Consider the following 22,964-nt stretch of genomic DNA (forward strand, 5'->3'; position numbering starts at 1 on the left):
TACCGTGTTCCCAAAATGTACGTATCACCCTGACCCAAAAGTAGGCTTAACTAACAAATCAAAGAACACGAGTAACACTCTTGAGATTGAACCTAACCATATCAGGATTAAGATCATTTGATCTAGGGTCAACAGGTGATATTGAATTGAATAGATATTACAGGTGTTATTTCTGATCTTTATTAATAAGTAAATCTGATTATATGAAATGAGTTTTATTTAGGGCATAAAACCCAACACTTCATTCGGCTAGGAAGTTGTTCGAATGTGTGACATGTGTCCTAGTTGTTGAATTTGATCTAACGTGGCTTGATTGAGAGTCTCTTCAGTGTCTGGGGCATTAAATGCCTCTTAAAAGTTGTATCTCGAGTCACACACTAACAGTTGAGTGATACCGCATGTGTGATGTATGTACTTCATAATGACAGATTATCTCAAACAAAAGAAAGGATGGGCTCTGTTGGCTTTAGCTGGAGAACCTTACCCTGAATCTCAGCTGGTAACTAATGTCCTCTCTGATATTGATATTAATTATCTCACTATTGTGTTACAGATTGATCAAACTAGACCAAAAACCACCTGGCAAGAGCTTCAAGAAATGCTTCTTAGCTTTGACAACAAGATAGAGAGACTCCAGGCTCTCTCAACCAACCACAACAAGCTTCCAAACACCTTTTCTGAGCCTCAAGCCAACTTTGCTCATAAACCTCAACCTGGAAGCCAAGGCAGAGGTTCAAATCACTACTCTCACAACCATGGTGGTAGACACTCTAATAGAGGAGGAAGAGCTTGAGGTAAGAGAATCTTTAGTGGCAAATTTGATAATTCCAAACCCACCTACCAGGTTTGTGGAAAATATGGTCACTCAATTGCATTGTGTTATAATCGCTTTGATGAACATTATATGGGGTCAGATCCAAACAACACCACTCAAGGCAAGAACAACAACCCATCTGCTTTTGTTGCTACACCTAGGCCTGGTTTCCTGACAGTGGAGCCAGCAACCATATCACCTCTGATGCAGCCTCAATGACTCAAAAACAAGACTATGGTGGTAAGGAAAAAGTAACAGTTGGTAATGGTACACAGCTTACTATCTCTCATCTTCGTAATGGAGTTTTATTCACTAACACTGGAAAACCATTACTATTGAAAGAAATGATGTTAGTTCTAGAAATAGCCAAAAATTTACTCAGTGTATCCAAACACACCCATGACAATAATGTACGCATTGAATTTCATTCTGATTGTTGTGTTGTGAAGGACAAGCTAACAAGGAAAGTTCTTCTTCAAAGGATGCTTAAGGATGGTCTCTACCAGCTCCAAACACCATCAACCAAGTCTGTTGTTCATGTTCCAAGTTCAATCGAGTCCAATAAAATCAAGAGTCAAGTTTTTTCTGGTGTTTCTATCAAGTTCAATGTAGATCAGTCTAAATCTGATCAATTTTCTATTTCAGAAGGAGATGTATGGCATAGGAGACTAAATCATCCATCTCCCAAAGTCTTGAGTCAGGTTATAAGTTCTTGTCAAGTTAAAATTACCAACAAGGAAATGAACCACTTTTGTGATGCTTGTCAATTTAGAAAATCACATGCACTACCTTTTAAACACTCAAATAGCAAAGCCAAAAACATTCTTGATCTAATTCATAGTGACCTATGGGGACCCTCACCAATTATGTCAAACAATGGCTTTAAATTTTACATACACTTTGTTGATGATTGCACTCGGTTCTCTTGGATCTATCCTTTGAAAACAAAGGCTGAAGCAAGTGAAGCCTTTCTGTAGTTCAAAGTGTTTGTTGAAACACAATTTGAGAGAAAAATCAAAGGCCTTAAGGACATATTGGGGAGAGAAATATCAGGCCCTACAAGATATAGCCATACATAGCCAATGGAATCAATTTCCATCACTCATATCCTCACTTCTTAGCTCAAAATGGCAGGGCTGAGAGGAAACACATACACATTGTCGAAATGGGACTCACACTTTTAGCACAAGCACACATGCCACTCAAATACTGGTGGGAGGCTTTCCAAACATCTGTGTACTTAATTAATAGGCTACCAACACCTATTCTTGACCATAAATCACCATTTGAGGTTCTGCATAATAAGAAACCAGACTATGCTTTCTTAAAAACTTTTAGTGTTGCTTGTTTTCCTTGCATCAGACCATATAAATTACATATGTTTCAGTTCCACTCACTCAAATGTGTTAACCTAGGATATAGTGACTCTCACAAAGGCCACAAATGCTTAACACCTACTGGAAAAATTTACATCTCCAAAAATATTGTCTTCAATGAGCTTGAGTTTCCTTTCAAATTAGGATTTCTCAATAATTATCAACAGGATAAACCAGTAGTTATTCAAAGCTCCTCTTGATCTATTTTGCCATCTTTTAATTTTCTCACATGTACTTCATTCACAGCATCCTTAGCATGCCTGAAGAAGCACCTTCCACACCAACACACTCTCAGATACAACAATCTCCTAATCCAGTACTTTTTGATCACTCCCTTATTGCTTCATCTGGTAATTTAGCTTCAGGTAGTGAGAGGGGAAATGATTCACCTGGCTTAGTCAACATATTACCCCAGTCACAAGATCTTCATGATATTAGTGAAGCTATGTTTCCACTTGACTCAGGTTCCAATTCACAAACTGTTCAACATCCTGCTGCTACTGGTCATCCTATGACTACTCGAGCCAAAGCATGCATATTCAAGCTTAGAGTCTTTATGGGACAAGCTACATGGCAACCTCTCTCATCTAAGCCCTACAATGTTGAGGAAGCTCTTGCTCACCCTGGCTTGAATAGGGCTATGAAAAAAGAGAACAATGCTCTCAAAAACAGCAAAACCTGAGTTCTTGTTCCACCGCAGCCAGGTCAGAATCTGATTGGCAACAAGTGGGTCTACAGACACAATCTTAACTCAGATGGATCACATAAAAGATACAAAGCCAGGTTAGTTGCAAAAGGCTTTCACTAAAGACCAGGTTTCAATTTTGGTGAGACATTCGACCCTGTTATAAAGGCTTCAACTATTAGAATTATTTTAATTGTTGTTGTTACTCGTGGCTGGGAAATTAGACAATTAAATATTAATAATGTTTTCTTGAATGGAACATTAGAGGAGGATGTTTACATGCTCCAACCACAGGGATTAGAAGAGAAAGGGGACAACATTTTGTTTGCAAACTAAACAATTTTTTGTATGGGCTGAAGCAAGCTCCAAGAGCCTGGTTCGATAAGTTGAAAAGTACACTATTAAGTTGGAATTTCAAAAAATTTAAAGTTTGATATTTTCCTATTTTTCTACAAGCATGGTACTGTAATCATTATGGTCTTGATCTATGTTGATGATATCATAGTAACAGGCAATAACAACAGCAATATCATTTTGTGTAATGATGATTTAATCATTGTATCCTGAATATTCCTTTTCTGTTATTCATTTTGCCAGCTGTATTCAAGACGTTTTTGGTGCTCATTTTGTGTAACTGCCTTATGACTCATGAATATATATAGAAATCAAATCCTCAGTATTTAATTGTGCCAAGTTTTGCAATATCATTTTATTAGAAATTTAACTAATATGACTTAAAACTCACACGAAATAAACCAATTTTGGTTTAAAAGATTAATCAAGGGGCAAAGAAAACAAAATAATAATATTGGAGTAAGAAAAGGTGGTGGATTTGAAGAAGAAGAAGATTCAAAAGTCATTTAGTTAGCAATAGCAACCTTGAAATTTCTCTTGGCCAATTTTATAATACTCGTGTTGAATTGGTTTCCAATAAGCATCGACTAATTAAATTAACGGGGAACACCAAACAAATTACTGTGAAAGAACACCTCTAGTGCATAAAATTGGAATGAAGCTCTTCTTATTGTTGATTAGCTAATGAAAGTTTCAGTTTCAAATCATAATTACAACAGAACTGAAAAAAAATGGTTAATGAAACAAACCAATTTTTTGGGAAGCCAATTGATATATTGCTTCAACTATGTATTGACATTAATGTGATCAAGCTTTTCCAGCTGAACCAAATAAATGCATCTTTTCAGCGATCACAGATTTCATTGCTTCCTTTGCAGAAGCCATAACATGGACGAGATCTTTCTTTGGACTTCCAAGAGAATCCATGTACGCCTTCCGCACCTCGGTGTTTACATTGAACTTTCTCACACCTCGTTCTGTGCATTCCTGTAAAGAAAAGAAGAAGCCACAAGATAAAAGTGTTTAATGATCAAAGCTGTCTTGAAATTATGAAAATGTCTAATGAGGTGTCTCTGATTTTTGAAATGGAAATGAAACTGAAACTTTTAAGTATTTGCTATAAAAGAACACACCTTGATAAGTTCCTCAGACAGACCAGAAGCTCCATGAAGCACCACAAAGACTCCTTTCTTTGAACACAATGTATGCAAATCCTTCATGTTTAATAAGTTTTAAATGAGTAAGCTTAAAAATGGGAACAAAATAATGGTGTATTACCATCTTCTAATTATAGGCCTATGAATATCTTGGGCATGCAAATGAAACATAAAACATCAGGGTAGGCAGGTAAGAAAAGGTTGCAACTTTAAGACACGGATGTTATTAATGATGATGGACCAAGCATCAAGAATCTTAACACTAACCTTAAGCAAATCAAGTTTCAGACTTGGACCACTTGCAGGATACTTCCCATGGACGTTTCCAATACAAACTGCCAAAGAATCTATGCCAGTCTCATCAATGAACTCCTGAGCCTGAGATTTATTGCAGCTTTGTCACGAATTTGGAAGTTTTAAGCAATAAGATTTCTCAGATACTAGAATTAGGAGAACGTATTGACCTGGTTAATATCTGTCAGCTTTGCTTCATAATCTTCGACAGTCAGGTCATCTTCTGTCCCCGACAATCTTCCTAATTCAGCTTCTACCAGCATCCCTTTTGTGTGAGCCAAAAGTGATATAAACTTTGTGTAAGAGATATTGTCTTTGAACGAAAGATGTGAACCGTCTACCATTACTGAATCAAAACCCTGGAGCAAAATGATACACATTATGAAAGATAATTAGGTAATGCTTAACGAAAATAAATAAATTTGACAGAATCTCAATACTAAATCATGAAAAATTAAGATAGAAAGTCAACTTACCAACTCAAGTGCATCCACAAGGTCTTCTTTTGAAGTCCCGTGATCAAAATGGACCGTGATGGGAACCTGCGAAACATGTTGAGCAAAATCACAGAGCTGAAGCTGTACATTACTTCATTTGGAATAATCTAATCAGTGAAAATGGCCTAATCATCTCAACATATTATCTTATATATTAGCAGAACGCCTATGTTTCTAAAAATTGATCAAGAAAAGGTACATAAATTGGAAATGAATTGAATATATTGTTCAGAATTGCAAAATTTAGAAAATGATATGCATGTAAAGTCTCCTTTCTATCATCATATTATTGGTATCTAAAGTTCTACTTACACTGGCTTGTTCAGCAGCTGCTATGCAACATGCGACCAAAGGAATCCCTCCCTGTTTCAAAGAACTAGGATGAATCTGCAGAAAGAAAAAGAACAATTAAGTTTTTATTTAAAATTATTATCAGCCTTTGGATTAAAGATAAATTTGAGATTGCCAAGTGTTATGTTTGATGCACAAAAAATACATAAGAAATCCAAGAATTTAATATATATATATATATATATATATATATACATATTTCATAATTAATGCAACGTTCTGTATTTTGAGTAACATTTTTTTATCAATATTTAATTATATCTACACTATTTTTTTCAAAGAAAAGCAATGAACAGTTGAACTGCTTAAACCTGTAATATGGCAGGACTCTGTTCTTCCTCTGCTGCAGAAACAACTGCCTCCACTCCTTCCAAATTGTAGACATTGAATGCACCTATAGCATATCCACCCTCCTCTGCACTCTATATAGAAGAAGAAATTCAGTATAGGCGGACGCAATGATTCTATGAAACTTTAAATTGGGTGATTATTACCAAAAGAAGCTCTTTTGCTGATGAAAGCCTGGCTGGGCGAGCCCAAGATTTCACTAGCTCTGCTACGGCGTTACTGTCACCAACATTTCCTAAGAGAACAAACAGTTTGAGAACATCAGTCAAAAGGACATTTTAACAGTAAAAGACTCAATGGAGATATCAGCATTAAAGTGACAAGAGTTGAGAACTCAGAGTTACCAGGAAACACTATATAAGGAACTCCTGGATGTCTACTTTCAGGACCTAGCTGCCATAAGGGAACACCAGCCATGGCCTGTCCCACAATTTTGGCACATTTTACTTCGAGGGCTTTTGTAGCAATGTCTGATGACGTGATTCCACCCTACCACAGAAATTATCGTTGAATGTCTTGTACACGATTCATTAAGTAAAGCCAAGAGCAAACTTAGGAACAGCTAAAGATTTCATAAGGTTTGATGCATCTTCTAAAGAAGTATTTTCTGTAGAAAATCTTATAATCCATCAATTTATTAAGTAAAGAACACACTGTTTTCTCCTGAATGTTCAGAAGATGCTACAGCATAAATTAAAACAGCAAAACTGAAGTCTAATATTTTCGTGTATTAAGCAAGGTCACCCTCACTCCGTGGATACATACTTTCATTAAATTAACTCTTAATGATGATTACTTGATTCTCCATATTATAATCAGAACTCTTACATTCTAACTCGTTAACCTTGTAGGGCATTTTAAGTCATTATTTAGTCATACCAGTGTGGTCTTAAGCAAGTAGGACTGTAATTTATCACACCCACCATATAAAATGTGGAAATATATGATGATTTGAAAACTTGGAATTACCTTGGCAAGAATATAACGTGGTTTTATAGTAATCTTCCTAACTATTTCCACCAGTGCAGAACTCACTTTGAAGTTTATCTCCAAACTCTCAGAGGAAGCTGCGAACAAAAATAATTTTGCATTTGATGAATAATGAAAGAAGAAATAAAAGAATACGTAACTTAAGCTAAAGTAATTAGAGTGGGGAAAGGAATGAGTAGTCCATGTTATTTTCTAGTAAAAAGTCAAGTGATTAAGAAAAAGAAAGTTGATGATGCTCTCATGAATTAGATCCATTAGTATAATATTTATCCTAAACATTCATATTTTTCAAAAAAAATATTTATTGGCTAACAGTTAAACAAGTTGAAGAAGCTCTTTTGCATATGATTCATTACTATAAAAAGAACTACATGATATCAAAGAAAAAGAGAAAAGAAAAAAAATAAAAAATAACAGAGAGACTAACTTTTTCCAGTGATAAGCTCTCTACTGGTCATTATAAGGGTATCCTTGCGACACCTTAGGTAAGCATCTGCCATCTCAGCTGCTCTAATAATTTCCTCAGCCCTCTCTTCTGTGGATCCCATAGCAAGTTTAGCCACAGACACCTATGGACAAAGACAAGTCATTTTCAGATTTTGTATGTACAGAAGGTGAAAAGAATATGAAACCAAATTCAATCCTGATATCCCATTATCAGTTCAACCACAGATGCGCAGCATATTATATGTATGAAATGACTGTCAGTCCATTCATATATGGTTAACATTCCATATCTTTTTCATCTCTTTCTAAGAAAATGATACTAATAGGTCCTTCAAAAAGGTAGAGTAATATAAATTCTCTCAGAAATTAAACTTCAAAAAGTCGGAAAGTTTGTAAATTTAAATAATTCATTCAAGGACAAGAAACTCATTTTGGTCAGTCCAATGACAAATTCAATCATTTGATTATTGCATCACAAACAGCCTTAGATAAAACTGTAACAATAATTTCTGAGCTGTATATTAAACATCAACAAAAATATATCTAAATATTAGGTAAGTAGGTAAGTAGATCACCTCAATACTTCTTAAACTCTGGTCACATTGTAATTTAAGCTCTTCAACCTGTGTTCAAGGTTGACACAATTAGGAAATAATGAAAATAGCATACATGAAGGCAGGCATTAGAAATCAACAGATTGCTAGTCCAACCTGTTTCGTGGTTTTTGGGACATATGATCCCACAACTATGAGACCACCATTCCTTTGCTTGTTAATTCCTATATCCTTGGGCAAAATTGGAGCTTTTGAGACAATTCCAACACGCGAAGATACAAAACTAGCAGCAGTCCGGCATAAGTATCGCTTTCCCTTCATTTCTGCCTGCATATTAAAAAAGTGACGAGAAGCTAAGAAAAGAGAAAAAAAAAATCAATTAACGACAAAGAAGAGCATCAAAGTAGAAAGCTACTAGCCTTTATCATTCCTGCTGCAAAAACAGCCACATCTCTATCACTAGCTGCATTAACTATGCATGTTGACCCCTGTTTCATTTACTAAATTGAATCAGAGAGAGAAAAACATAGCTAAAATACACATTCCCATTTGAGTATTACTAGCACATATTTTAAACAATCAAGCACAATACTATAAGTAGCATCAATGATCAATCAAATCTCAATTACACAGGGAATACTGAAAAGTGAAGCGTAATATCAAAATATAATATATTATGTTAAACAAATAAGCCATGCTCTTTAGTAGGTAAGCCCAAGTTCAAAAGTCCAAATTTGTATGTCATTTATTTTTTCACTGCTTTTTTAACACGTACAAACACCATATTGACTTTGGAACAAGAAATGTAAGTGTTGGACTCGTATGTATTGTGGCAAGTTCATGTTTGCCGCAACAAAAGTATACCTTCTCCAAACTACATAGACGCTCACAAACAGCCTCTGGCCCACCTTTTCTCAGAAGCTGAATAGAAATAGAAGCAACACTACTGGCTGGAACGCGACCACCTGTTTTCTCTTCTACCCACTAAATTTTTCATAAAGGTATCAATTACAGTACACAATCTTTAAAGTATAGTATATTCTGCATAAAAAGAAAACTGATTCCAAGTAGACTATGAATTTAGACCTCGCGGAGATTAGAAGATTTGTAGCCAAAAGAAGCATCTTTTGCAAACTCTGTGTCTCCAGCAGGAACAAGCCTGCATATGTCATTATCCATCAAGGCCTTACACTGGTACATGTCAGAGATGGACTATTATCCAAAAAAAAAAAGAGAGCAGAGTATTACTTATCAGAATCAGCTACATAGTGAATATCTCCAATAGTGTAACGGCCTCCTTGAAGGAAAAAGGGGCAAATGATCCATGCATCCATCTCACCTAGTACCGAACTAGCAGCATCAGCTTCCTAAAAGAGAGCAAGGAAAATTCACTTGATGTTATGAATTTGAAGTATACATCTTAAGAGTTAAAGCAGTGATAAAAACCATATAAAAGTTACTTGCCTCTGGAAAATGACCTCGTAAGGTTGAATCACCTCGCAAAACTACAGTATAATCAGCATTTTTTACTGAGTCAGCTGCAGCTTGCAAGTTCTGGCATATATCTTTAATCAATTCAGTGGCCTGTAGATCATTTCTATACTTGTCAGTGTCACTTTTAAACAATTAGAAATTAAATTACAGTTATGTTTGGTTAGACTGTCTTTTTTCTCTGCTACATATGCTTAGAAATTGAATAACAACACTTACTTTTTCAGGGCTCAATGCCCTGGAATTGGTTAAAATGAAAAAGCATTTAGGAGCTTTTTTGAATTGCTCAGTAAGTGAGTTAACAGTCCTGCAAAAATAAATTAAAATTTTACATTGAGCTGAGAAATAACTTTAATCAAGGTTCTCTTTCCTTTGTACAATGAATTTCACAGAGGCTTTACTTATATCAAAGAACTGAAACTCGGAAAATTAGATAATAATTAGAACAACTTATTACAAGAGACCTGCAGCAACACCTAAGAATAACATATATTAGTCACTTATTATGTTTAAATATTGAACTGAACACGTATAAAAAGGGACAGGAAAGGCCAGATACCATTCAGTTAAGACCTCAATGTCATGAACAGTTTGGGTTCCTGTTGGATCATCATCAAGAACGACCAAAGTTTTTGAAGAATTCTGATTAAGTGTTTGTATGTCATTAATGGGATCAACTGGCCACTCAGATGGAAGGGAAGCAAGGACGGTTTCTTTCTTAAGTAACGGAAGTTTCCCCTCAACCTTAACACCAGTTATTGTCTCATAGACCTGAAAAAATATGAAAAAATTTAGTAAACCATTTTTTTCTGAGTCCAATCCAGCTGATGCAGGTAGTTCAAATAACAAAAAAAAAAAATCTAATAGCTTATTCTAGAATTTGAAATTTTTTGAAACGGTGATAGGGATCAGTAGCTCTTAAATAAATCAAATTTGACGCTTCTCTAATTAAAGCAGAATTCATACAGTTAAATATGAATATTCTAGAGAATAGTAATAAAAATAACACAAGATCTAACAGTCAGCAAAATAACTATTTCTGTCACACAATCACTTTACTTTTTTTATTCTTTGGGGGAGGGTGTTCCAAATTTCGAACAGGATAACTTAATGTTTTATTTACCACAGAAGGCATCATCAATTTGACAAACAAGGTTCGCCAACTCAATTTTTAAAACAGAGAAAGATCTTACACAATGCATGCATGACCTTCCTAACTAAATTTAAATATATCTTAAGAGGGAAGTCTGCCCATTAAAAGAAAAGCAAGACACACTTAAAGTCATGACACCTTATGATTAAGAAATATTCTTTTCACCGAAAATGCATGTGTGACTTTGATGAACCAAGTTGAATAGAATGCCAGAACTTAAGCAGCTAAAGTTTAGTCACAGACATAATTTATAAATTATAATAATTAATCGAAGATGGAAGAAGGCTGAAGGTATACTCTGCACCAGCTCAAATCTTATTTGACAAAAGCTAGCATAAAAACAAACATTACCGTAACTAATCATACATTTTATCAATCTTTCCCTATATGTTTAATTTTCTATCTCCATCGTCAAAGTAAAAAGTAGATGTGCCATACCTTAACTACACCAGCATCATCCTGTCGACCCCAGCCTCCTGCAGAACCTGCTAGATTGTTGCATCAAATGTAAGTATTATAGGTAATTTGATAAATCAATATGCATGCAATGGACAACATTGAACACATAACAAGGACAGAGAACGTTCTTTCCCGATGCCTTATTTGACCAAAAGCTTAATTGAGAAACAACAAGGGCAACCACATTAATGGCTAAATTTTTAATGGCTTTTTATTCTTGTAAAGTTTTGCACATGATGATTTATTATTATATAAATTTGAGAGTACTCGTGAAAAATGCCACACAAGTTGATGCAATGAGAAATGACAACTATATGAATTCTAAATGAAAAGATTACACAGCACCTAAAAGGAACAGTTGGTGTGCAACCGTTGAAATATGCAGCGGTACTCTTCGGGATGAACACTCGCGAGAAACAATGCCCTTTAAATAATAATAACAGGATTAGATCAGTCTGCTAATCGCTTATCACATGAATCAATTCTAGCAATTTATTGTGGGGAATATAAATTTTACCAGATCCTTAACAAAGATGTCAAGCGCAGAATAAGGTGTATAATCATTGTCCAGCATGTGTGGAACACGATTCTCAAACATCCTGCAACATGCATACTAAATAAATTAATCTAACCTCAGTAGCACACTTACTTGAAGACTAAATCAAACAAGTCTACATAATTAAGCTTCACTTCTTAAGACAAACAAAATAACCAAACATCTATTTTTTTAACAAGAGCTCCACCATAGATGCAACTTAACATTCAGTCATAAAGGCTAATGAGAAAACAATTTTGCAATGCAAAGTCTAACAGAATTTCCCTGTAATCAGAAGAATAAGTACTGAACAGTTGCTTGGATACTAAGTCAGCAAAGAGCCAAACACTCAATGCACGTACCAGGATGTTCCCCTTCTATTTGTGATGACATCAAACAATATCCTTGTATTGAGACCTAATCGAGCTCCAAATGCCATAGCCTCTGCTGCAGAAGCTATATGAACACCAGCAAGCAACTGGTTGACCATCTTTACGACGCTAGAGAAGAGAAAATGGACAAAATAAGTATTTTTTTATAGAACAGACAAAATAAGTAATGAAAGTTAAAGGCTTATGTATCAAAAAATTAAAACCAAAATATGGATGAATACAACAAATATTTTTGGACAAATGATCTTGCAGGATGTCAAATAGCTTATTACATGACAAACAAACATGAATGAGAAGTACCTTCCAGCACCACAACCTCCTTTAATGACATAAAGCTTCTCACTTAAGGCTGTTCATAGTTCACAATCGAATATTAGTAACAAATTCAATTCTAGAATTCCTGTGACTCAATAATTGGAAGACTATCCATCTGGACCTTAAACTGTAGAAGCAATACCTGACAGGACTAAACCAGTACTCTTAAGAGCTTCATCTGCACCAGATGCAATTATCTGAAAGAAGTATACAAGTTCACCAAAACAGAGTAAACAAAAAAATTAAGCTTTGTTTGGGTCTCGGAAAATTTTGTTTTTCCTCACCGTCAAAGTTCCCAATGAGGCCTTCTTAACACCACCAGAAACAGGTGCATCAACCAATTTCAAATCCTTGCCTTCATCTGTATTGAAGATTAAATATTATCATGTTATCACAAAGTAAGCACAAGTATGACAGATAAAAGTAGATATGAGCACAAAAATTCTTAGAGATAAACCATTCAAAAAGACAGGCTATGATATTATAGCCATAACTATTTCAGTCTTTCAATTCTATTTCCACTTCTGAATTGGGGTTCTTGGATGACGCATAGTAGCATATTGGTATATATCAATTTCATATCCTAAGAATGCCATATTTGAAATAAAATCTCCTCTGTTCTTCCAAAATATAATATATATATATATATATATATAAATATATATCTATAGAACTGCCCCAGCCTTTCAATTCTATTTCCACTTGTGAATTGGGGTACTTGGATGACACATAGTAGCATATTGGTATATATTATTTCGTATCCTAAGAATGTCATATTTGAAATAAAATCTCCTCTGTTCTACCAAAATATAATATATATATAAAGATATACATTTATAGAACTGCCCCAATGCTTTCCCTTAAGAAAGCACAGATGGTATATCGAACCCAGGACCTTTGGCCCTTAGCTAGAGTTTCCATTACAATATGTGCAAGGCCTGGAGCAAGTAGAGCATACAGTATACCATGTAACTAAAGCAGGTTTAGCGTTATATTAAAGGAGAAAGAGGATCCCTCAAAAAAACTTGTAATCAAAAGCAATTAGGTTTAATACGTTATCAAATATTTCTATATAAGCAGAATTCTTGCTTTGGGTATTCAAATGGCCAACTTTATCTTTATTACATACTACAGACTATTAATTACATGACCAGAAGCCAGAAACACAATATAACAAACAGCATAAAAATAATCTTAAATGTATGTCATTGCAATTATCTGAAGAAAAAAAAAATCCACTTCACATAAATAAAACAGACTGTTATTGGACATAGGACATACTTAGCAAGCGGCGTTCTAGTTGGCTCACAAATCCTGGAGAAACTGTGGATGAAAGTATGATTGATGCCCCAGCTGGAAGGGCTGCAAATAAGAAAAATATATATGAATACACATATATATAATTATATAGGGCAATTTCTAGTAATATCAAGTATATAAAAAAAAGGAAGAATATCAAGAGGTGTTTGCGCACCTGAAATGGCACCAGAATCACCAAATAAAGCATTCTCGGCTTGACTTTCATTTGTGACCATGATTACAAGCACATCGACATCTAAAAGAGAATGCATAAGAAACCAAAAAGATAAATGAAAATACTTATTCCCAATAGAGAGACTTCAGAGATTTTCTAATAGACATCTTGTTATCTTGGGGGAATGTATGAAACTAAGTGTGGATAAGGCAAGAATCCATACTGCAGACTTTAGATTGCATCTAACATAAATATTTCAACTTTCTCTTAATGGAGTCCTAATATATACATAACCAGAAACACATAAAGCATACGCTAGAAAGAGAAACACTCCAAAAATATAGCCAGTGGGAAAAAGAAAATAAACAAACATCAGAGAGTAGACTGTTAAGCTTTCGACCATTTCTTCATTTTCATTCATATTCACATGCCTTTATACAACTTTTAACCTCCTCCAACGTACCTTTAGAAACTTCTGCTGGAGAATTTCCAATTAGACCACCAATGTCAGAAAATCTAGTTTGTGTTGGTTTATAAACCTGCATCCAAGGAAAGATGCAAAGAGGGATGATGAATCAAACCTCGACCTTTAATACATCATGTATGGCATATAAGGAATATGTACATCATTAAGAAAGAAAGGAAAGGTGAAACATGCATCCACACCCCAAAAGAGACCATGCTTTTTGCATGTATATGTAAACATAAACAGACCATGCTTTATATCATTAAGCCATGACCATAGTTTACAGGCAAATATTAAAAGTCAGAACAAGGATGACAAAGTTATGATTATAGCTACAAAAATATATAATTTTTCAAGAACACTCAGAGGAGCAAACAGATGCAGACAACAAATAATTTACCTAATGAAAGAAGAGAATATATATTTATTACAAATATGGTATAGCTAAGAAAAAGGGTTCCCTTTACTAATTTGAAGTAGTCCTATAAGGTTTCAACTGATAAAAATTTGGAAAAATGAAGATGACAGTGAGGTTGACATTTTTCTCTGTTAAGAGTTAAGAGTACTTTGGTTTCATTTAGTTCTAAAATCAGTCCCAACAGCTTATTAGTTTCTAATGGGTGTAAACTAGAATGATTGGCAGTTTATTCCTGATAAGTTTTATCTTATATTTGATTAAGAGGTATGAAAAATAACCTTAAAAGTGGTAAGTCTACCTCAAAAAGAAAAGTACACTAGTTCAATCAGGTAAAGTCAGGAAAATTTGAGTTATGAAGGATGAGAATTACGTCAAAACCGATAACTGAAAAGTTTGATTTCAAAAGGTGAGACGCCATGCCGAATCCCATTGCCCCAAGACCAATAAAACCAATTCGGTTAACACTATCTGCACTGGAAGTTATTTGGCTCGCTAGCTGCTCAGGGTTGTAAGATTCAACATTCATTGCAGCTGAAATATTTACTCCCATCATTCTTTCGCAGGCCTGTATGTCATAGAATAACAGAAAACTGTAATGATAAATATGAAAAACATCTATAGGATGATTTGGGCTGTAATATGGCATGAATTCAATCCATCCACTAATGTCGTTATTAAATTATTTTTGCAAATCATTTGAAATGACCTTTATTAATGAAGCATCTTCACCCTCTCCAATGTGGGAAGATCCTGAAAAGGTTAAGTGTATACATATGAGATTAACCATGACACTTCAAAGATTCATTCAATAATATATAAAAGCAAATTCAGGGCTTAAAAATATATATATATAAATATAAATATATATATATATATATCCCTACCAAGGATTAATTGCTGGTGTGCAACTGACAATAGAAGAGCAGGAAACGTAAGGGATTTTGCCTGATCCAAGACAGTACCCTGGAGTACGGACGTTACAATAATCTTGATGTAATCAAAAGGTGCCAACAAGAAATTTTTTTAAAAAAAAAAAAAACTATGAATGTTTGGCTCACCAACATCCAACTTCCTGTATTGAAATGTTAGTACAGAACTGATACAGCAGTATCAGCACACCAAGAAACAGAGACTTAGCTTCAATAACAATTGGCAATTGCTAAGCATATCGGAACTACGAAACTAATTCAACAAGAAGTGATGATCGGGGATGAATTCTAGGGTTCTTTGTATCCTACACTCCATTAAGAAATCCTCTTGAAATTTATGTCCTTTAATTTATGGTTTTGCCACCATAGCACACAGAAAAGTGCACAAAATCTTACCTCTAATAATACTACCAAATCCCTTGGTAATTTCATTTTCCAACTCCATAATCGCTGATTTTTTTTTTTCATACATTTATATTATCTTTAATTTCATAACTGAACTTCTGCACATCTTCAACATTTAAAAATGAAGAATTTCATGTAAACTTGGTGATTTATATCTAAATTCTATCTTTTTTTTTATTTTAGGGTTACAGTACCAATGCAGAGGCCAGTGAGGCTTGTTCTAAGATTGGTATTATGAAAAGCTGAAAGTTTGAAAAACTCTGTAAGTCTAAAACTTGTAGAGTGTGCCATTAAATTTCTATAGCAAAGAATAATGTGTTTTTATATATTTAATTTAATGATGCAGAAGAAACAGGACTACCAATGTCACTTAGTAACAGAGAAAAAGAAAGATTATCTTTAATGAGAATTTCTTACCAATTTTTGAATAGAAGTATTGAGGTAATGTTGTTTGGTAATGCCCTGTAGAAACTGGGGAACTTGGTTCTTGAAAACCCTGCATATTAAGTAAAAAGAACCTCCCTCGTCAAAGGATAGTATATAATCATTATATATAGACACACACATACAGAGAGAGAGAAAGAAAATTGAATGGAAACAAATCTTTTAAAATAAAGTAAAAGAGCATGATCCGAGGAGAGTTTGCTGCACTTTAGAAGCTTTATCTTTTACCAGGTACATTTTTCGTTTTGGCTGAGACTATAAGACAAAGTGAAGGTATTCTAAATGAAGAGAAATTTCTTTGAGGCTAAAGTTCATTAATTAAATAGCTAAATGATGATATTAAAACAATTCATCCTTCTATTTATAAACTAAGGTGATCATAAGTAATTTAGGAAAAACTTCATGAATGAAAGAAAAAGGAATAACCCTGTACACAAATTATAATCAATTCTGTAGAAATTCAAGGACATATATATTGGGAAAGTAGTAGTCTCAACAATTCTCCCAATTACTTTGATATAATATCTTTTTTTTCTGAAATCATACGTAAGTAGGCCAACATTAGCTTTGGAGCATGACAACATTAAATGAGGGGAAAAGGACTATGTTGAAGCAGAACTGCATACCATGAATTCCCAGCGGCATTTGAAATAATATCATAGATTATCAACGGATGAATTCCAGCTTTCGAACCAAGTGACATTGCCTCCATAGAAGCAACAAGATGAATACCCTCAAGCAGTTCATTGACCAGATTAATTTTACTACCACAGTCAAAATAGATACAAAAAGAAGGTAAGAGAGTATAGCCTAAAATTAAATCAAATTACACAAACCATGAGTTCCTGAAAACAACTTCAAATCTTGTAATAAAATTTGACATATTAAAAAAATTGATTGTTATAATAAATCACAATACAATTTTTCATTTTCCATTCAAGTGATATAACAGAAGTACAGATCAAGGACTGAGAAGGTACCAAAAGAATACATTTTACTGTTAGGCTTGTTCATGATAATAAGAACTTTGTAAAACTAACGAGAATACAAACCTTCCAGCACCAACTTCACCCTCAAAAGTGTAAAGTTTTTCACACATTGCTGCAAACAAAAGACAGAACCTCAACAGACAATCATACAGCAATATCAAGAAAATTGAGTTTAAGAATTGTCCAAAAAAAGAACAAAAGAGAGAATTGTACACTGACAATTTTAATTTAGAACAACCGAATTACCTGACAGAAAAGGCTGTGCCCTTGCAGTTGCATCGGACCTTCCTGAAGATGTAATCTAAATAAAAAATATATAATAGCACTGATGTTAAGCATAGAAGAGATTAGATTAGACGTCCCCCACCAGACAAATTTTAGTTTAGGGTATAATATTAAGCAAGGATGAGAATGTAGTGTCACCATTATTTTCCCATTTAGTTCTTCAGACACTCCCTTCACAATATATGCATCCACAAAATAAGCTGCCTCATTTTTATCTGTGAGATTGTGGAAGAATCTGAATTTCAGGTCAGTTAGAAAGAAATTTACTATTCTTTAAAGAATTATCTAAGTGCTTTTTCTAAGCAAATGTATGGAGAAAAATATCATATTTTCTAAAGGGAATGTCTATAAATACAATCACTACTGTCTACATAACCAATAATATCAAGTTGAAAATTGCCTGTAAAACACTTCTCAAGTCTCTTGATGTCTGATGGCAATAAGGTTGATGACTGAAGAATAAACACCGCATCCTTCTGCAATCCTGTGTATCCATAAACTTTTCACATTTTTCATATTGACATAGAAAATGAGAAATACAAATGGAAATTTTTATATACAAATGCATATAACATTGATTGAATTGAATAAAATAAGACCTTCTAAAGCACCATTGTTAGCAAGGATCACATCGTCAATTTGATCCGCATTAGAAATAAACACAACTAAAGCAACAGCATCTGCAAGCAAGGAAGAAAAAAAGAAGATAAGTCCATCTATCATGCTTTCAAGTTTAGTCAAGGTTCGAGAATCAATCCTACAACATAAACTGTAATTGAAACAAAACACTACATATCCAAATATCACATACTCTACATGACTATAACAGTTACACGTCTATTTAGTGATTAAAATTTACAACTCCTTACTAAACAGTTATAACATTGTACATTACCCAATTGTTTCGATTTATCTTGAAAAGTTGCACTTAGGAAGAGTTTGACCTCAACTAAGCTAGCCTCAATTTGAACCCTCTCACACACTCAACCAATCAATCACTCGAGCTAGCCTCATCATCTGGCTAACTCCAATAATAAACCCACACTAGCACCCTCACAAACCTAACAACTTGATCTAGACTCTCAAAAGTGGCTAACCACACCAGTTTACTTTGTAGACTTGCTCAACCAACCACTTCACTCCACTCTCATACACTCATAACCAATTGTCATTTTGATCAAAACGGGAAAATGTAAACAGAATCAAACTAAGCATGTGCATCTAGAAACCACGCACAGCCAAAAAAAAACATTCAAACTTAAACATTTTCGTAGCAATTCAATTATTAGCGTTGCATGATCCTAATATTGCTATAAGTGTATATAATATATATAAATATATACATACCTTTCCCTGTGTCGAGTGGAGTGGCACATCTAAGTCCACCTAGCGTCAAAAACTCATTTAGCAAAGGCTCATTAGTCTGCACACAGATGCACCATTCAATCTTAAGCATGATCAATTGAATTTAAATACAAATTATACAGTTGACTCTTCCGATCAATAAAAAAACCTCAAACGCTTGAACTTGATATCCAGCTTGAAGAAGCTTGGTAGCCATTTCGAAGCTAAACTCATTGAGACCGACGAAGCCAACAACACCGAGAGACGACGCCATTGTAGACACACAGAGAGAGTTCTTCCTCTTCTTCCGTAAGAGTTCGATCACAGAATTGAATCCGATCCAATCTGAGCTTGGTTGAAGTAATTTATATCGGAGAAGTATAGTAGAGTAGAGTAGACCAAATAAAAAAATGGATTAAGAAAGAAAGAAAGAAAGTCAGAGTAGACAGACAGAGGAAAGAGAGCGTTTGGGATGCACGCTCTCTGGTTTCGTATCGTAATTCGTAACTGTTGTTGTTATGATTAGTTTTCAACTCTCAATTTTCATGTGTGTGTGAATTTGTACCATTTATTTCTGACAAATAAGGAAACTTCAAAGATTGCCAGTACCAATTCATAATTATCCTATTAAAAATTAAAATCATCTTTATTAGTTTTCCCTCTTAATTTTTATTTTTCTCACCTAATAAAGAAAATATTAATGAATAATGCATGGATAAGTGCACAATAAATTGAAAGATACAGATTTATGTAAAAAAAAAAAAAATTCAATATTAAAAGATAAGATTGGAATATCAAAAGATAAAATTAAGAAAGATAATGAAGATTCTTTTGTTTAGGGTCATTGTGTTAGAATTATTTTTTTATTATTTTGGTGAAATGATTATTTTATTTAACATAGAATAAATAATTATTTTAATGTAAGATGTGAAAAATTTCATTAATTTTTTTTTATGTATTTTAAATTTAATTTTTATTTTTATTTTCATTCACAATTCTATTTTTATATTTTTATTCATTCCTATCAAATGTCATTTAAGGATAGAGGTGTTCACAAAGTATTCCATCCAATCTAATCCGTACGATCCAATTCAATTCAATCCGCAAAATACGGATATATGCACTTGTGCGGATTGGATTGGATTGAAAAATCTAAAATCCGCACTTGTGTGGATTGGATGTTGTTTGACATCAAAAAGTAACCGATCCAATCCAATCCGCACTTAATTATATATATTTTTAAAAAATTATAATATGTAATCTATATTAATTAAAAAAAAGATACAAATTTTTAATTTCTTAATCTTTTTTAGTAATATATTGAGTTGGTGCATTTTATTTATTTTGTAATAAAAAACACAAGAAATATAATTCTTATTCACATAAACACGTACACATAAAAGTTTAAATATATATATACTAGCTTATTTATTTTAGTAATTATATACATATATATTTTAGTGTAAATCTAAAGATAAATATACATATATATATGTATATTGGTTTAATTTGTATATATAGAGATGGAAATAGATTACTATTGGAGATTAAGAAACAATAGTCTTTATTTATTTATTTTTTATGAAATATTAATTAATTTATTATTAAAAAAATAACCGATCTAAAATAACCGATCCAATCCGCACTATTGCGGATTGGATTGGAATGGATTTAAACTCTTATGCGGATCGGATTGGATCCAAAATATGAAATCCGCACTTAGTGCGGATTGGATGTTGTTTGACCAAAAAAGTGCGGATTGGATCGGATGAACATTCCTACTTAAGAATTAGTGATTTGTCATTCAAATATGTATCGAATTTTTACATAATTTTGCATGAATATTTATGTTTTAGATTTTATACAATTGTATACTAGTTATTTTTTTCGACTAGATAATTATTTAGGTGGCGTTTAATTGAATGTAATGAAATGGAATTGAATGAAAAGAAAATAATTTTTATTTTATTTTTTTAGTTGATTGCATTTTAAAGTATTGGAATGTCATTTTCATCGTTTTGATAGAATAACTATTTTATTTTAAAATTAAAAAAAAAATTATCATTTTAATGTAAAATAAGAAATAATTTTGATAATTTTTTTAGGCTAATTAGGATTTTTGCCCCCTAAACTTCGACATGTACCAAATCCATGCCCCTGAACTTTAAAGATTGTTAAAAATGCTCCTTGAACTATTGAAATTGTTGGATTTAAGAATTTTTGTCAAATTTCATTCAATTTTACTATTTCAAAGATTATTTATGTACTAAATCATGCTCCCAAACCTTGATATCTACCAAATTATACCCCTCGAACTTTGACATGTACTAAATTATATTCTCTAAACTTTCATCCATATTATACTTTTTTACTAAAATTAGAAAAAAGTCCTTAAATCCAACAATCTCAATAGTTTAAGGGTATTTTTAACGACTTTAAAAGTTTAGGGGGCATGATTTAGTATATGTCAAAGTTCAGGGGGCAAAAATCCTAATTAACCATTTTTTTATCAATCTTTTTATGCACATTCCAATTTTTATTTTCATTCTCATTATTGTTCTTGTGTTAGAGTCCTATATTATTATGATTTTGTCCTGTTATTGCACTTTCACGGATTGTAATCCGTGATGTACGGCAGCCGTGTCAAATGATGTAGTTATTTAATCTGACGGCTGAAATTGATCGAGGAGTAATTAGGGTTAAAAAGTAAAAACGTACCCTGACACTCATTTACTGTACCCTAAGACCCATTTAATGTACCACGGAATACATTCCGTAAAAGTACATCACAGGACAAAATCATATCCATATCATATATAAAATGTATGGACCATTCATCTTATTATCAATGAATTCTAAAATAGAAGTACATGTATGTACCTTAATCACACACTTGTGTATTATTTAACACCATATTAGCTTTGTGTTGTTTAGAGCTTTTAAGTTGTTACCTGATGACACTTCACATATAAGTATTAACTAACAACAATTATTTTCGGAAGATGTTTCTTCCTGTATGAAATTTTCATATTATTTTTAGCTTTAATTTTTTTATTGGTGTATTTTGTAGTACTTTCAGCGGGATGGATAAAACAAGATGAGTACATTTTTTCAAGTAGAAGTGTTTTTTCTTTTGGTATTTTTTTTCAAACATTAAGTTTTATTTTCTATTTTTTTTTTAAAAAAAAAAAAGAAAAAAAGACGATGGCCTTTTTCTAGATTAAAAAAATTCATCATATTTTGGTGCCCATTAATAATTCTTTCAGTAAAAATACAAATATGCTATATATGCTGTTTTGGATTTTAATCCATTGAGAGTGGCAAATGAGTCAGGTGAGCGTGGCAATGAGTTAGGTAAAGGAATCCAAGACGAAACCTTTTTTCCTACATTACATTTTATTTTATTCTTCACGTGCAAGAGAAGAGATCAGATATAAAATATAGTATATTCAGTCCTCGAAAAAGTTCAAAATATAATTATGATTTTGTACTTGTACTACCAAATACCAATAAAATAAATTAATAAAAGGCTTGTCCAATCACTGTTTTTATATGCAAAACGGTGAGAAATTTCAACTGTTCATTATGTTGGGTTGAATGAATAGCTCAGTCCAATTATAGTGCAGCAATATTCATCCATACGTGTATTATTAGGTAAATACCATTTTAGAGTTTGTGTTTTGCAAAAGTTACAGATTGGACCTTCTGTTTTGTTAATGACAAAATAGACCCTGTATTTTCTAAAATAGTAAAAATAGGAGCCTAAGCTTAATTTTTGATAATTTTTTTTTTAATACAACTAACTTGACAATTCCTTATAAGAACAGATACAAAAAATATAAACAGTTTTGTCATAGCACTTTTAGATCGGATTATAATTAAACTTTAAAAATAAATTCAGAGGTCCTATTTGTACTATTTTAAAAAATACAAGATCTATTTTACCATTTAACAAAACACAAGGTCCAATTGGTAATTTTTACAAAACATAGAATTCA

The 22,964-nt window shown here is 33.1% G+C and overlaps 1 protein-coding gene across 2 annotated transcripts; it reads right to left on the reverse strand.

Moving 5' to 3' along the window:
- Positions 1-3,870: 3,870 nt before the first annotated feature.
- Positions 3,871-19,748, reverse strand: LOC115716025 (uncharacterized). 2 transcript variants are annotated; one of them, XM_030644713.2, is made up of 42 exons: positions 19,136-19,748; positions 18,970-19,045; positions 18,222-18,302; positions 18,023-18,106; positions 17,761-17,837; positions 17,584-17,638; positions 17,401-17,449; positions 16,975-17,112; positions 16,322-16,400; positions 15,455-15,533; positions 15,277-15,320; positions 14,941-15,135; positions 14,150-14,225; positions 13,687-13,767; positions 13,494-13,574; positions 12,497-12,573; positions 12,355-12,409; positions 12,198-12,246; positions 11,868-12,005; positions 11,488-11,569; positions 11,316-11,394; positions 10,950-10,996; positions 9,918-10,129; positions 9,578-9,665; positions 9,332-9,451; positions 9,116-9,234; positions 8,954-9,026; positions 8,732-8,851; positions 8,287-8,355; positions 8,024-8,194; positions 7,889-7,936; positions 7,294-7,435; positions 6,846-6,943; positions 6,221-6,365; positions 6,023-6,111; positions 5,840-5,950; positions 5,490-5,564; positions 5,157-5,222; positions 4,851-5,039; positions 4,654-4,764; positions 4,363-4,443; positions 3,871-4,216 (listed from the first exon to the last, which is right to left on the reverse strand). In XM_030644713.2, the coding sequence occupies exons 1-42, from the start codon at positions 19,238-19,240 to the stop codon at positions 4,037-4,039; spliced, it is 4,134 nt and encodes a 1,377-aa protein (XP_030500573.2). In that variant the 5' UTR covers positions 19,241-19,748; the 3' UTR covers positions 3,871-4,036. The 2 variants fall into 2 exon arrangements, with proteins under 2 accessions (XP_030500573.2, XP_060971897.1); XM_061115914.1 differs by having other exon boundaries at positions 9,116-9,230; positions 9,328-9,451; positions 19,136-19,608.
- Positions 19,749-22,964: the final 3,216 nt, after the last annotated feature.

Source organism: Cannabis sativa, chromosome 5 (assembly GCF_029168945.1).
Source record: "Cannabis sativa cultivar Pink pepper isolate KNU-18-1 chromosome 5, ASM2916894v1, whole genome shotgun sequence".
NCBI classification, from domain to species: domain Eukaryota; kingdom Viridiplantae; phylum Streptophyta; class Magnoliopsida; order Rosales; family Cannabaceae; genus Cannabis; species Cannabis sativa.